At 38.3% G+C, this 17,443-nt stretch overlaps 2 protein-coding genes across 4 annotated transcripts in view; one reads left to right on the top strand and one right to left on the bottom strand.

Moving 5' to 3' along the window:
- Positions 1 to 16,237, top strand: part of LOC134675428 (dihydropyrimidinase 1) — a 181,309-nt gene extending 165,072 nt beyond the window's left edge. Inside the window, exon 14 of the transcript XR_010099738.1 lies at positions 16,226 to 16,237. The gene's annotated coding sequence lies outside the window, so the exon portion shown is untranslated. The remainder of the gene's footprint in view (positions 1 to 16,225) is intronic.
- LOC134675425 (protein pangolin, isoforms A/H/I/S) overlaps positions 1 to 17,443 on the bottom strand; it is a 208,223-nt gene that overhangs the window by 83,234 nt on the left and 107,546 nt on the right. For all 3 annotated transcript variants that reach the window (XM_063533680.1, XM_063533679.1, XM_063533681.1), the window contains one exon: positions 17,086 to 17,186. In XM_063533680.1, coding sequence (XP_063389750.1) covers positions 17,086 to 17,186 — 101 coding nt within the window. The remainder of the gene's footprint in view (positions 1 to 17,085; positions 17,187 to 17,443) is intronic.

Here is a 17,443-nt window from a genome sequence, read left to right as displayed (position 1 = left end):
GTATACAATACATACTTACATGATACGATCGTGATCACGTGAAATAACGTGAAATCAATGTGAATGGTTAAGGCGGACTTCAAAGGCGCCGACAGACAAAATTTAATGACGTATGTGTACTTCCGATATGAGTCAGCGTGGCTCGAGCTATAAGAGTTAGCGGCAGCGGGTACGGATATTACGATAAGGGCCGTGTTACATAATAAACTACAACTAATATTACAAGCGGAACTCCTTTTCCAATAAGTTAAGTTAGAAAAGGAGTTCCGCTTATAATATTAGTTGTAGTTTATTATGCAACACGGCCAAGGTCGTAGATTGGCTACTTTAATATGTGCTTGAGTGATTGAACTATATTTCAGACTAGGTAGGTTAAATTATTTTAAATACTTTGGTTTTTAATAAGAGTTAGAGTTAGACGCAGATAAGTCTGCAACGATTTTATAGCATACGCAGTGCAAGTGTTATTTATACCTACTACGTAATAATGTCATAGAAGTTTACGTTTAATATAACCCTTGCACTGCGTGTGCTATCAAAATCGTTGCAGACTTGTCTTGGTCTAACTCTATTCATGCTTTATTCATAAACGTCGATTGCCCATATCAGTTATTTTGACATTTATGTTTGTTGGCATAAGCTAAATTAAGAGGTTGGGTTGCTTAGGTGGTTCAAAGCTATCTATTTGGAATACAATATTATATGTGAGGCCCTCAAACAAGTGTATATGATTTATTTTATTAGCAAGATATTTTTTATAAGTAGGCAGCGTACGGCCAGTCGTCAATCGTCATCCATAGGCTAACATAGTGAGGGCGCCAACCTGTTACACCACAAGAGTTAAAATAAGTAACGAGACACAAAGCGACAGATAGATACGAAAGAGAAAAACACAATGCGCGATTTCTATTTAATGGGAAAACTACCATTGTCTTAGACGCTGGCGCTTATCGCTTGACGCTTCTGCGTATGACTTGATACCAAAGTTTGCGCCCATTGTTAAGGAGTCAGAGCGGTTCAAGGGCGGGCGCGGAATGTGATCTAGCTTCCGTTCCGGGCCTAGTGCTTGACTTTGGTGAAATAAGCACTAGATTTAAGCTTCGTCCCCTAATTTCGGCACTGAAAGTACGATTGCTTTGGCTTAGATTTTGTGTTAAGTTAAATATTACATATTTGATTGCATATAGTACTGTAGCTGGTTTTTTCAATGCCTTAAAGTAGGTGAATTAAAAAAATAGCTAAGCACCGCTGACTGTACCTACCTACCGTCATGTAAGTACATATTTAGTAGAAATAAGTAGGAGTTAGTACTTATTATAAGTAAGAAGTTTTAAGGAATTTAAGGTAGATGTAGATAACTCAGTTTCACTTTAATCTTATCGAATAGCTAAGTATCTATCTTCTAAGTATACAAGTATTACGAGTACATATATGACAAAGATAAAATTATTTCATAGTCACAGAATTCAATAGCATCTAAGAACTCTTACAAGGAATTAATTTCCCAAAAACCAACAGAAAGCAATTACAACGGAAACGAACAATGTACCGCGTTCATTACAAAAGCCAAAAGTCCAAAACGTCATTTAAGACCTGTCCTTCCGCGTCCCATACAAAATACTTTAAGCGGAAACCCCATACGCATCGGAACACAACAATGGCGTATATCTCAGAATCGCGAGTAATAAAAGCACCGAGAGCCCACATTAAAATCTTATCCCTTTCTTAAATAAAAAATTCACGAAAAATAAGAGAGGAAATCTCCCCCTCCATTATTCAGAAAGCCGGGGGTAGAGCGAGCCAAATCGGAACACACGCAGAAACAGCTCAAAGAAAATCTAACTTTACTTCGACGCTACAAAGTTACAATTGGCATGTCGATTCTTATTCTACTCTCAATCTAAACTGTACCCTGTTACCTAGAAAATAAAGTTGGTTTCCGAGCGAGGGGGGGCGAGGTTGTCGCATAGGAAACAGGGCTTAGTCGAGAGCATAGTATTTGGAAATGAGATGCAGCGTTAGGGGAGGCTGGGAAGGCGCCCCCTCGAAAGCCGAATTAAGGAGGCGTGGGTAATGACTTTCCCGGCGGAATTATGCCCGTATCGGGATCGGTGCCGTATTAGAATTGGTATTAGATGTTCTTTTGCGGTATGCGGTGATTAGGAAAATCGCTTGGAAGATGGAGACTGTGTGAGGAATTGTGGAGATACAGACAATGGGACTGAGACAATTGTTAAAGAGAAATGTCGTGAAATATATTTTCAAATTCAGCAGATTTTGCGAATGGATACTACCTATAGTTACCTATCTACTAACTAGAGTTTCCTCCACGTTTAATGAAAAGTAATTAATGGATAAATCGAAGTAACTTAATATTGGCAGCGCCAAATAGTAGGAGTGGGTATATCGAATAAAATATATATGTAAAACTAGATACTTGCTTCTGCGAGAACTTACCCATGATTTCTTTTTGTGTGTAAACTATGGTTATTTACTAACTTAGTTTTTAAGTTTGCATTTTTAACTAACACTTCTATGGCTCTCAATTTATGTTTTTTTTTATTAATTCTAAAATACTTATTTAGTTTGATCAATATTGCTTTCTTGATGTCACAAGACCGAAACATCGCGGGTTACATTACATACGGTTACATTTACATAAGGATCAATTTGCCCCCGTCTCCTCAGCAGAATATCGGCAGACACACACAATAGATGGCGCTCGCGCGCGTATTTAAATAGTAGTCGATAGCTCCCTTGATTAAAATTGTTTGTGATGAGGGTTTAGGGTCCCGTATTTAAAAAGTCTAGTTTTTGCGCGGTCTGGGTTTAGACATTAACTTAGTATGTTTATAGAGCATATAAGATTTATTAAGATTAAAAAAATAAATATGTTTAGAGTATTCTCCCAAAGCTTAAGCGTAGCTAGCGACATCTCACTACGATAAGGTACCGCTATACTTCAACTCTAAACCAAATTTGACTTAAATCCCTTTGTTCATTCACGCGATTATACCGCTTAACACAGTAACTTTAAAGGATAAAATGCTGTGAACGTTGCCGTGTACTTATGAGGTTTTATAACTAAAGTTTATATATTTACGAGGCACGACGGTACGTGGCCGCGATGCCTCGTGCTGATGCGATGGACAGACAGTTTAATGTTGTACGTGTATGATGTAACCATGGAAACGGCTAACTTTTGGTTTTGGATTTTTTTTTAATTTAAATCAGGCAACAAAGCTCATATTACACAAACCTTACAGACTAACATACATACAGGGTGATTTAAAAATATTTAGTTGGAATGCAGTTGCATTCTCGTTGCAATGGGAGGTTTTGGGATTATACTGAGCAAGTTTTACTATGGGAATCCCGAAATCGCGAAAAAAAATTAGGCTGTTTCATACATTTTGGCTGATCCAATTTCAATGGAAGGGCAAATTTTTTTTCGCGCTTATCTTAGCTATCTAGCTAGCTTGTTAGGTGTTTTAGATAGCACTAAATTCAAGAAGTTATAGCCTGACAACAGTTTATTTAACCCTGAGATAGTGTCGCTGCAAACAGCTTGCGTATGGCAATAATGTGCGTACGTCACGTATAGTTGGGGTTGGGGTAGTGGGCATTGGCTTCATGTTGATACTCGTAAATGTCAGAAACATTGCTTACAGAGAATTCGGTTCTTTCAATTTACCTATTCGTCAAAATTTGATTCTAAATATTCAATATTTATATATTCTTCGTTTTCTGACTCTGACGAAGTCTGATTTTCATCAGATGTTGTGTCGCTTTCAGGACCACTAACCTCGATTATAAAACGTTCAGTCTCCAATTCGATTATAGGACCTTTATTCCTATAGCAATTGCTCCAATTTTCTTGAGTTACTTCCTACACGAAACGATAACCAGTACAATACAACCGCACTATAAAACGTCAATACCGGTCATGTCAACAACCAACTTTAAAACAATGTTTTTATGTTACAAACAATGTGTTTATTGGAATGCTATGTAATCCTTCGTCTTTTTTAAGCTGTAAGTATTTGATTGCATTCACTACAATTTTTTTCACATCTTTGGAATATTTTTTTGTCATTTTTGTAATAAAACCGTTTATATTTCAATATAATCGTAGATATTTTCTATTTGTTTACATCGGTGACATTCGATGACATCCAACGTTCGCTGTCAAAGAGTACTTGTTGCCAGTAAAAGAAATTAGTACCATTGAAAATCCGCAAAATGGCGAGGGTCAAATAAACTGTTGTCAGGCTTTACAATACGTCATAGGAATAAAACAGATGACATGCACGATTATTCTTTTATTATAACGTATATTGTATATATTGATAAACAAATAGTTTTCCAGCACGAGTGTTGTTATCTTATAAGTGCAGATATCGATCTACGAGTTATATTTTATGATAATCATTATAATCAACTGTTATCTTATCATTCGCTTGTGGAAACTCTATACGAGTTTAATTGCAAGATTGCAACTTGAACACTTGTTGATATTGTTATTATTACACATTTTTTTTTCTAATCTACTTGGTGTCCCACTGCAGGGCAAAGGCCTCCCCTCGTTTTTTCCACTCGACCCTGTCATCGGCATTTTCCCACCATTTGGGGTAGAATTCGTCCAAGTCGTCCCGCCATCTCCTTTTCGGTCTGCCTAAACTCCGGCCTGCACCGTCTACTGTATTCCGTGGGTCCCACTCAGTAACCATTTTGGCCCACCTTTCTGGGTGCATGCGGCAGACATGTCCGGCCTAGTCCCACTTAAGCTTAGCGGTCTTGACGCCTACATCTACAACTCTAGTTCTGGAGCGTAGTTCCGTGTTTCTGATCCGATCAGTTCTGCGAACACCTAATATACTACGCTCCATCGCACGCTGGCAAACCTTGACATTAGACATTTTATAAAATAATTAATTATCATTAATGTAATATCAGTACAAACAGCAACGCTCCTAACTGTACGTCGGTGGACCTTATTACAAAAGGCATAAGGTCTACCGATGTGCAGTTAACAGTGTGGGCGATGGTACTAGATTATATTAATTATTAACATTTAGTTTTGAGATAAAATATACGTTTATTTTAGTAGGGTAGACTGGGGAGATTTGATCCAAGGATAGATTTTTTCCCCTAAATTATAGTTACATATAAAAAAATAGATCCATAATTGTAATTCTAACTCTATGTTGTCAAAATCAGAATATACAGATATAAGTAGGTATGTTATAGCGATTGGTTTCTTTATGACAGTTATTTTTATTTATTGGCAATTAGTTATGGTTTTATAATTTAGGTGACCATGTTTTCCTGTACTACAGAACTTTTGTTAAAAGCGAAATTAAAATAAAATCTATTAGAAGCCATGTTTCGTAGATCGTAGATATAAATTAATTAATTGAAATAATAAGGCTTCCTTTTTTGGTAACATTATATCCAGTTATCAAATAAGAAAAAAACAGTAAAAAAGGTTGCTAAAAACTATGGAGTATTTCCAAGAAATCTGCAAATCCCAAGCCCATCGAAGGCGATATTAAAAAAAAATACTTTCGTTTTCCGAATCCCAAGTCGGAACGGAGCGCAAGCGACCCCGAAATTACTGGCCGCATTCACCCAGACAAAAGCTAGCACACCCCGCCGGCAAAAAGAAAAGCATTTCCATTCCATCCCCTCCTTCATTTAAATTTCCCGCCCAGGCGGGGGCGGCTACGATAGGGGCGGCTTCCGCAGAACAAGGACGATGCTTAAAACTTCTATAGAAAAGAATGAGATAGTCTCAGTCCACCTGTTGCTACTCAAGTTTCATATTTTCGTGGGGTTCTTTTTTTTTCTTAGACCTGAAGGGCGCGAGCGTGCGCTGTATATCGACGTTCGATTTTTAAAGATTGACGAGAGAATTTAAAATTTAAATTGCATTCTCTGCGTTCGATTTTTGAAATTGTAAGCGTATTTTCGTTATGCTTTATTGCAATTTCTGTTTCATAATCGTTAAACAGTATTGAATTTATTTTATGTATTAAAGTTATTTTTTTATTGTATTTAATAAATTACAACATATTTCCAAGCTCTTTCAGTTCAGTTCACAGGAACGTGTAGATACTTAGAGTGACCATATTACAGGATGACCCAGAAATGCATTAATATTTTTTTAGTAAAATACTACGGCATATTGTAGCTATAATTTATTGTAAGTAGTTTTAATTTCTAATGACATTTTATAAATGACATGTAAGTAAAAATTATATTCCTTAAAAATTCTTTGACAACTTATTTTAGGGTCATCTGTTTCTGTTGACAAAGTAAAACAAGTACAGTCAGCGCCAAAAGCGTTGCATATTTTTTTAAAGACACATCGAAACAAAAAACTCTTTAAGACCGCTAGACGCACAGACGCGTACTTAACACATCATAAACCATTCGGTAAAAGACAGGGGATGTACCGAAATAAAATTGTTTGTGTTACCGTTTCCTGTCCGGGTTCGGTTCCACACCATGCCACGTGCCATACCGAGAAATATACCAATAAAAATAACTCCGACTATTAAAATTCAACTGTTTATCAATCAAGGATGCGTGAAAAGGGCGTAAGGGACAGAAAAGCGTGGGACGTTACGACATTTTGAACTAGCGAAGTGTTTGGATAAACTTTTCGAAGTTTTAGAAGGCACTTCGATCGATATATTAATTTTAAGATTAAATGTATTCTGCACTTTGGATTCATACATACGCTGTTTATAATAATGAAAATTTTAGTTTTAAAAAGACGTAACGGTCATACTTCTAACGTAGATATTATTTGGTGATGGGCAATTTTTTATACAAAATAAATATTTCATAGTTTTAGAACGAGTAATGCACAGTGCAATGAATTCGTTTAATTGATTAGTGAACTTAGTGATATTGTATGCGTGGTTTTATTTTCCTTTAATACATATTTTCTGTACAAGTGTACAGTCAGACAGAGTAGGAATTTCAATTGCAACTAAGTGATAGATATAAGCTCAATACGGGTAAGTGTGGCTTCAGGATAAGTGATGCTGACCTTATCATTGGGGCCGATTTACACATTTTTATTGCGAGATTAATGTTTATTGCGAGTTCATACGTTACTTACTTGCTACTTTTTTTTTTTTTATTATGCATGGGTTTACTCATGGCCACAGACTAGCCGAGGCGTAGACGTGGCCTACGATGGAGCGAGCTCGCCCAGAAGGTGCCTGTTCACTCTTGATTTGAAGGTTGCCGGGTTATAAGAGCACGGAAATATAGACGCCGGCAAGGAATTCCATTCCTTGGCAGTGCGCATAAGGAAAGTAGAAGCAAAGCGCTTAGTGCGAATTGGCGGAATATCTACCAAGTAAGGATGGAAACCGGCCGTGCGTCTAAAAGTCCGATGGTAGAATGGGGACGGTGGAATGAGCTCGTGTAGCTCTTGGGCACACTCCCCGAAGTGCAACCTGTAGAATACCGACAGGCTGGCGACTTTCCGCCGATGGGCCAAAGTCTGAAGCTTAGCCGTTAGCTTCTTGTCGCCAATCATCCTCCTGGCTCTGCGCTCCACTGAGTCCAAAGCGGCGAGTTGGTATTTAGCTGAGCCATCCCACAGGTGGCTGCAATACTCCTATAATAATTATTTAAACACTTTAAAACCTTATTATTTTTTATACACTACGATGTCACGCTACTTTTAAATTATTATTTTTTATACACGACAATGACGCCCGAAGAAAGCTTAAATTCAATATATAGCCTGGTTACTGTGAGCTTGGGAGAGTGATAACATAAATTTATAAAATTTTTGTCATTTAAAAAACTTAATATTTAAAAAATTGAGTGAAATTATTTGTTTTAAAAATATAATATTAATTAATTTGTAAGTTTACTTGTGACAGGGTAGCAAATTCATCAATTATTACAATTATTATTAGGCTACACTATGACTAATTAGCATAGCGCTCAGCCACATATTATTTTTTCACCATGCTCCATTTGAGAGGTAGGTAATTTATTTTAACACTTCCTGTATAAAGTGAAGTGTTACTAATTTATTATACTTTATTACATACCCTGACACAAGCAAACCATTTTTTCTACCGACATGCCGGACGGGGAAGGAGAGGAATTTCATGAAGTAGGGGGGGGGGATACCTTATCTACCCATCCCTACCCATGCCTAATGCCTCATTGTTTAATACGCGACCATGGGGTGCCGCGTTGGACACCCACCCGCCCGACCCACCCATTTCAAAAGTATTAAAATATTTATTCATTTTTATTTCTCAAACCAACTCAAACTTTTCATTCCGGTGACTTAGTATGATAGACGAGACACTCTAAATTTCTTTGTTTTTGACTTATTCGGTTCTAAAAAGAACTATTTTATAGAACTTAAATGTTCACATTATTTGTTTTTGTTTTTTTTGAAATTTGAGGAAATTGGTCTTAGAATCTACCTCAATTTCGGCTATCTTAGCATAGCATTTTTTAAAGTTCTGCTGAAACATGCACCATTTGTATTCGCTAAAGGTAGGGACATGTTGTCGAACGGCATGCTGCATTCCATTTGGAGTAGTATTCCTGATTCGTCACATAACCTCCGAATTTCCGACTGCTAGAGCAAACCGCTTTGTAGTTAAGGTAATCTGGAAAAAATCAGTTACCATTTAATTTTAAAGCATTGGTTCAGTGACATTATGCTCAATATTATATTTTACAAGGTGTATTTTCAAGTTAGTAACTTATTTTTTTTTTTTGGGTGAACTTAGGTAACAACCCATTTTTTTGAGTACGCGTACCTCCTTGACTCATTTGGTCAAGATTTTTTCAAGCGTTTCTAGGGAAACCAAATTTTTTTGTGACTACACACCCTAAGGGTCCAGGGTGATGTAATTATATTTGATATAATTCACTGACTTAGACATGAAAAAGAAAACTAAGTTTTTTCTTTTTCAATTAATGTAAGCCCACTGGCTACACATTGGGATTTGACTTGAGTGTGAGCTACAAGTTAGCCTCCACTATTATTGATATAATCTGTAGATATAAATTAGCAACTAGTTCCCACATTACATTAAGGTACTAGTAATTTAATTTTGTAGTCATAGGCATGCACATAGTAGGGCATGCCATATTAAAACTTAATTCTTAATATTGCATTAGGTATATGATTACTTGTAATATACTAAATAGTAAGAATTTATAAATATAGTTGAAAATACTTAATATTTAAATTGGATTTAAATACTTTAGTGAATCTTAGAATAGGGTGTTAGCATATTATTATTTATGTTACATAGTGGCTAGACCAGTCAATATAGGATTACTTGAATTGAAAAAATATTTTTTAGTTAGGTAGACTAAAACATAATAATATTTAGCATATCTGCATGCATAATTAATGTCCTAACGGACTTGTTGATTAGGTATTCGGTTAATTTTTTTTTCTCCGGTTACCCCGGCTGCCTCGGTTAACCGGTGCTTAACCTCTTTGCCGAGAGAGGGGATATTGTAGCGATGCTACATACTTGCCTATGATAGATACATACTTTTCCATACAGGATAACCTGTACAACATGACTGTCGCATTTCCTACAAAATAACATACACCAGAGTATGACACTTATGTAAAACTGTAATGTACCTTCTCAGCTGTAGGTTGATTAACATATCTTGCCTCCTGGCTAACTGGCTTCGAGGAGACAAGTCCAAAGAGCATGCCACTCGAACGGAACTTGTCACCCAGATTGTGCAGAGATTGCTGGACCAAACCTGGCTTCATGCATATCAAAACGATCCTCGTGGTCTACTCTAACTGCCCAAGTAGGTCACATCCTAATTTAATTTGTATTTTAGAATCATTTATGAAATTATATAAAAACATAAAAAAGACTTTCGTTGGGTAGTCGTAAGTTTGACAGCCCGGTGACAGCTAAGAATATAGGCGTTTTGTTCAGGCATAAGCAAGGATATATTCCAAAGGAAACAAAGTAGAAACGTACGATATAAATGTAATTATTAGAAATTATTATTAACCACTTAAAATATTACAAGTATTAATGAGCATTGATATTTTTCGAGAATCATTTGATTTAGAAAAGATTTAAGTTGGTTTGACGTTTGATGTGTTGATGTGAATCGAAACGCAACGTGTCCGGTAGGGGAAGATTTCGAACTGTCACTGGCACTTCACTTGGACCAGCCCATCGACACCCCATACTTTGATAATTTAAGAACGTACTTGTTACCAACATTGAGGCATAGAAATAATCTTATCGAATTAAAATGACTGCTGTTGCATTTTGGTGGCACATACCATACTTGCTTTTAACATAGACGTATTATACTTACTTTTCTTTAGGTTGGTATGATTGGTAGTAAAGTAAAACGTCAAACGTCATTTGAATTGTCGTGAACGTGTTAATACGTGGTTATTTTTTATTGTAATTTTGGTAAAATAACTTTAGCTGTTATTTAAATGGGGGCCAAATCTTTAAGGAAATGTGAAGTTTGTAGTGGGTGTGTAAGAAGACTAACTACTGACGTATTTTTGGCCAGATTTCCACTTGATCCGAACAGGTCGGTAAACTGATGTTTGTGTGCAATATTTTAATTTTTTACTTTGAGTCGTTAACAGTTACTTATTTAATTAGTTTGAATTAGTTTTAGTCGTGTACAATCCATGATTAAAACGAAAATATTTTGTGCATAAAGTATTTTTAAATAAAAAACTAAGTAACCTATGACACGAATAGTGTACGACCAATTTATCGATAATCTCTTTATTTCAGATGTCGATTATGGGCAAAGCTGAGGAAAAGGAAATGAGGATTTGGCGTATTTATTTACCTATTCAAAAGCTGAATGGAAGCAAGATTATTTGTGGAAATCATTCTCCATCCAGTGCCTTCAATAAAAAGGGACCAGATTAAAAAAGAAAACGCGCGAATTCAGCATATTGTAATATGCCTACTTGAATAATAAACTATGTTATTTTTATCATGTAAAATATAATTGTTTATAATCTTTTATTTTATTAATCCACGTGATTCTCAAAATGTACTGTTACAGTAGTACAGTAGGTAAATACAGCAGCACGTATCGCACATTTATCGATATCGATAAACAGTAGGTACTGGAAGTGTCGAGCCCTAGCGTTGTTTTTTTTGTGTTGGTAGTATTGTGTGTGGTATTTTTTTTAACAATTATGGACTGGATGCGAGATCTTTAAGCCTGTATTTGGTGTGTTAGCATATGTACGTTCATAATTCGGTTCAACGATTGTTCGAGAGTGCCGACTCTTAAAACGGAGTGATTATATGCTCTTTGACTTGGACTTGGAATGGGAATACGCTAGGATGTAGATGGTTTCTAATTAAAGATTAAGAGGGATTGCCTCGTCTCCTTCCGCCGCCTGGTCCGGCTGGTGGGAGACCGATTTGTAAAGTGCGTATATCGCTGTGCGTGAATTGTGCGCGTGATTTACTTAGTGCGTCCCGTGTCGCCGATGGACATGAGCACGGTTGGTGATCGTGTTCCCTGGCGCGCTGTTGCGCGTCCCCGATTTTGCTGAGCGTCATGCTGACGCTGCTTCTACGCCGTAGGACGCGGCCTTGACCTGCAGGCCGTGTGTCGGATGGTTATGCTGCCGTCCGACGACTCCAAGGTGTCTTCGTGCGGGTCCTTCCCGTGAAAGTCCGAGCGCCGCGGATTGTTCTCGCCTTAGCTTGTCACAGCTGGGGCTCGATGAACGCCCGCCGCTGGTCTACGTCCATCTGTCTGCTACGCTAAGTTCCAGGATGAAAGCTACACCCGGTATCCGTGAGTGCACTAGACTTTCGTTTTAGGTTTTGGCCAAAACTCCGCGTTTCGCCCGTCTCGCGATCGTAGGTTAAGAATTGCCATAGTGTCACCCCACAGCCGCCAACGGCTTATAGAAACAAATTGTATTTTGAGTAGCGCCCGCCCTAAAGCGGAGTGCCTTGTAATGATTTAGCGGGGTATATTAAATTGCATGTCAGATATTTGGTTTTATCTTTTCAACACCCTACCAAGTCTCCCCATTAACCAGGTTAGAATAACAAGAGGACCCTTGTACTCCAATAGTCCAATGTTTTACTGCGGATCTTATCCGAGGTATTTCTCCCATTAATTATTTAAACACTTTAAAACCTTATTATTTTTTATACACTACGATGTCACGCTACTTTTAAATCTAATTATTTTTTATTCACTACAATGGCTACTTTAAATTTATTTTTTATACACGACAATACACGACCGGACTTGAGCTTTGTAAAGTGTTAGAAGCTGTCCAGGTGTGAAGTATCGCTTCACCTTATTTAGGACGCCCAGCTTTCTGGCCGCAGTTTGTGCTTTAGACTCAATGAAGCTGCCGAAGCCGAGGACTGAACTCAGCTCCATGCCGAGGAGTTCCAGGCTGTCGGTAATAGGTACAGATGCACCCCGGAAAGAAGGAGTTAGGTCGAATGGACTCCGTTTAGCGGAAAATAGACACGCCTGCGTTTTGGAGGCATTGAACGTGACCAGATTGTCATCACCCCACTGGGAAACGAGACTAAGGGTCAAGTTCATTCGCTCAACCATGGCCTCTCTCTGTGAACGTATATCCTCCCTGCTGTCCCTTGCACTAGCCAAATATCTCTCAACAACCGTACTGTCATCTGCATAACCTACAATGCTGGGTTGCAGCATGTCGTTAATGTGGAGCAGGAAAAGGGTTGCGGAGAGAACAGACCCCTGAGGAACACCGGCGTCAATGGCCATGAGGTCCGAAGAGCAGCCATCAATAACTACTCTGATCGACCGTTCACTCAAGAAATCAGATAGCCAGCTACAAAAATCAGCAGGGATGCCGTAAGCAGGAAGCTTGCTAAGGAGACTTGCGTGCCAAACCCTGTCAAAGGCCTTCGAGATGTCCAGTGAAACAGCAAGCGCTTCACCGTTCCTCTCGATGGCCTCGCCGCAGCAGTGCGTGACATACGCTAAAAGATCCCCAGTAGACCGACCTCGGCGAAAGCCATATTGACGGTCACTGAGCAGATCATTTGCTTCGAGGTATGCCAGCAGTTTGCCGTTAAGTACCCTTTCCATGACTTTACAGAGCATGGAGGTAATGGCGATTGGTCGGTAATTGCAGGGATCAGCACGACTACCCTTCTTGGGTACTGGCTGCACGTTTGCAAGCTTCCAGGATTTCGGCACCGTTCTTGTTTGGAGAGAGAGGCGGTACAGGCGTGTCAGTACAGGAGACAACTCAGGCGCACACTGCTTTAGTACACGTGCAGGTATACCGTCTGGTCCATTGGCCTTATTCACGTCAAGATTCAGCAGAGCTCGGCGTACCTCTTTTTGATGTATAGCAACTCTCTGCATAGAGGAACTGCAATGAGGTAGCGTAGGTGGAAGTTTTGAGCCTGCATCTAGACGTGAATTGCTCGCAAACAGAGAAGCAAACAAGTTAGCTTTCTCTAACTTGTTTGATACTTGCGTTTAAATAAATGTTTGAACTATGACCTCGCACTACATCAATGTCTACACTGGCCCCGGCATGAAGGCCAGTTAAACTAACCCCGTATCCACACTTATCCGTATTCAGCTCACCTCAATTTCGTCTTAGTTAAGGTGTATGTATAAAAAATTAGGCCTTGGTTAGCTGATCTATTTTATAAACGTCGGTATTGTTCTAATCGCTAGTAAAATGGATGTAAGTGTTCATTAAAGATAATGCACTTGTGATTAGATATGACGCCGATACAATACGCTCTCCATATTCGCGTAGGTACTGTGGGTAGTTAAACTAGTTAAGTATGTATGCGAGAAATACATGGTGGTTTTGACAAATACTAGGAAATTCAAATTAATAAGAAATGTATTGATGGAAAAAATCTTGACATCCATGAAAAAAAACCGGGCAAGTGCGAGTCAGACTCGCGCACGAAGGGTTCCGTACCATAATGCAAAAAAAAAAAAACAAAAAAAAGAAACAAAAAACGGTCACCCATCCAAGTACTGACCACTCCCGACGTTGCTTAACTTTGGTCAAAAATCACGTTTGTTGTATGGGAGCCCCATTTAAATCTTTATTTTATTCTGTTTTTAGTATTTGTTGTTATAGCGGCAACAGAAATACATCATCTGTGAAAATTTCAACTGTCTAGCTATCACGGTTCGTGAGATACAGCCTGGTGACAGACGGACGGACGGACGGACGGACGGACAGCGAAATCTTAGTAATAGGGTCCCGTTTTACCTTTTTGTACCTTTGGGTACGGAACCATAAAAACAGCAGTTCAGTGGTACAAACAGCAACACTCTTAACTGTCCATCGGTGGACTTGATGCCTTTTGTTATAAGGTTTACAGACAGTTAACAGCGTGGGCGATGGTACCACATACAGGACATTTCGCCTAGCACCCATAGTACAAGCTTTTCTTAGTTTGGGGCTAGGTTGATCTGTGTAAAATGTCGCCAGATATTTATTTATTTTATTTATTGTATTCACAAAACTACTCATAACCCCGTAACCGTCGCGATAATGATAGGGAAAAATGCGGATAATTCGCATATTTTATATGGGGATCAAAATGTTCCTTTTACAAAATAAAAGTTTTCTTCATATCCTATGAAAATTACCGAAGACCGAGAAAGTTCCCAATTTTTACATCTGTAAGTATTAGTAGTATTAATTATTAAGGTTAATAGGACCTAATATAGCATTGAAATTATAAGCGATCCTCTTAGAGTAACAACAAGTTTGTGAACACGGCGACGTAACCGACTTGCCACTTAGTTAATGAATGAAATTGGACCATCAGGAGATTCAGGAGGGTCCCGTTATGTCCGTACAAAGGGGCTCCAGGTACAGTCAGTGTGCCCTGTTACAGAACAGCGTATCTAGATGAAATATGTAGTAAGATACGCCGTTTTGCCGTAGCTAGGCTTCGGTACAGTTGGCATCAAATATTTCGGGGGTTTAGTAGTGTGACGTTTGTTTCGTGCCGAGTAAAAGGATAACTGGCACTTACGTCATGGGATCTCGGTGTACGAGTATCGTTAAGAAATGCGTTGCGCAAAAGACAATATGTCCCTTACCTCTATCGATATAAAAACGACATCGACACAAGTTAACTCGAAAATTCATTATCGTTCAGTTTGTAAGATGAACCAACCGCGTGTCAGTGTCAGAAATCTAATTTATTTATCATCGATTTGAAAATGAAAATTGAAATCTTTATTTTACAAAGCCACAATGCATTTAATGAATGTCAAAAACTACCACCGGTTCTAACCTAAGAAGATATCAATCAGATTTTAGTACGTATAAGTAGTTTCGACTTAGGTACCTAGTCATATCCTTTTTTGCAATAATAATATTCATTTATGTATTTAAAGTGCGTCTTATCTGTATCTTAAATACACACAACAACATCCACACGTAAGACCATAGCAACATTGGTACGTAAATAATACTTAATCTAATATTAGCTAAACTTTTTACAGTGCAAATACAAAACGGCAGCGAAACACGAAAAATCATGTCAAGATCGCTCGATATCGACAATTTCGCGATCCGAACATTTCAGATATCCGTGCGATTGCAATTTCACGCTGTAATCTCGGAGATATGGGCCTGATAAGATTAATTAGGTTTATTTTAGGTTTGGTATTTGTGACGTTCCAACGGAAAGGTACCTTATGGCGGTCGGCACTTATGTCCCTTACGTCCCACGACATTAGTATTCGAGCGTCGTTAATAACAGCGTAAGCACCAACCGCCATAAGATACCTTTACCCGTGGAGCGTCACATTTTATTTTGTAACATTAAGCCTAAAAATTTTGATATTTTGTTACAGTAATTCAAACCACCCACCACACACTGTATGTTACAGGTACAGGCGCCATCAGATATATCGGAGCGGCCAAGGTGTTCACAATATCTGAACAAGCACTCTAACGCCTTGACAACAGAGGAGTCTTCAGATATTTGTGAGCACCTTGGCCGCTCCGATATATCTGATGGCGACTGTGCAGTGTGTCGTGGGTGGTTTGAATTTGTGATGTCTACACCCAACGTATTAGACTTTTCGTCGGGTTGTTTTACTGAGGTTCTACCGCGAAAACCGAAATTCGTAAAATGCGGGGATCTTTCTCTTTTACTCCAATGAAGGCGTAATTAGAGTGACAGAGAAAAATGCCCGCAATTTGCGAACTTCGATTTTCGCGGTTATAGCCCTGTTCCAAAGGTCGCTGGTTATAATAGCCATTTTAGTTTGAAATAAACATAATTACAGTCAGACTGTTAAAAGTCTGCAGCGATTTTGATAGCCCACGCAGTGCAAGTGTCATTTTAAACGTCAAACTTCTATGAAATTATGACGTATAAATAACACTTACACTGCGTGGGCTATCAAATCCGCTGCAGACTTTTCTTGGTGCGACTCTATTTGTTTTTAATAGTTATGCTGACTAAGATATACAAAAAGACAAATATCAGCCCAACCGCCTCTAGTCGTTACTTAGATAAAATCAAAGACCTTGAAACGTTTTTTCTCTCAACCTTTTTTGGATGCGTCAATTTTAACGAGTCGTTTGTTATAGATAGGTTTTATCATTATCGTTGCCATCAGAATATATTATTATACTTTTAAAATTTGTTTTTCTTCTCCTTTTATATTATTTGCGGTCTTAAAAAATATTGATTTATTTTATTACAACAACAAAAAGTATTTTTATATATTTTAAGTATTGATATATATATTTTGGAAGAACGTACGCATTACGTACAACTCTCAAACTCTTAAACAAAGATCTTTATTGAATTGGTAAACTTCTCGAAAAAAAGTTTTTTGTTGTCACTAGTCGTCCGGCTTTTTTGGCCAAGACAGCTAGAAAAATACGAGGTGCCTATATTTAGTACTCGCATTTGAAACGCGCCGAATATACAGGGTACGGGATAAATTAACAGGGTACGGGACAAATTTACAGGGTACGGAACAATTTACAGCATACGAGTGGAATATACAGGGTGGACATAAGTTAGTACTCACCATTGAGACGGGCAGGGGATGCGCCCCACCGTTGGGGTAGGGGTAAGGAGCCATGAGGTATCCCATGTTGAACCCGGCCGCTGGGTGCGGGTCGAATTTACCTGGAAATAAACGAATGTGCCATTAATAATTATGTTAAACAGGGGAATAAGAAAAAAAGTAAGGTTGCTGAAAAATATACAATTATAACTATACGGCCTAAAAGATTACGTAGCAGCAATATCATATAAGAGCTAGACTGAAAAGAGTTTATCTTTAAAATATTGGATGGGCCCCGACCAATCTATAGATTCCGAAGACAGCAACTAAAAAAAGTTATATAGCAGGCGAAAACGACTTAGTACGAGCGATATTAAAA

This window comes from Cydia fagiglandana, chromosome 22 (assembly GCF_963556715.1).
Source record: "Cydia fagiglandana chromosome 22, ilCydFagi1.1, whole genome shotgun sequence".
Classification (NCBI taxonomy): Eukaryota; Metazoa; Arthropoda; class Insecta; order Lepidoptera; family Tortricidae; genus Cydia; species Cydia fagiglandana.
The sequence above is the reverse complement of the archived record's forward strand: the minus strand, read 5'-3'. Positions and strand labels throughout refer to the sequence as shown.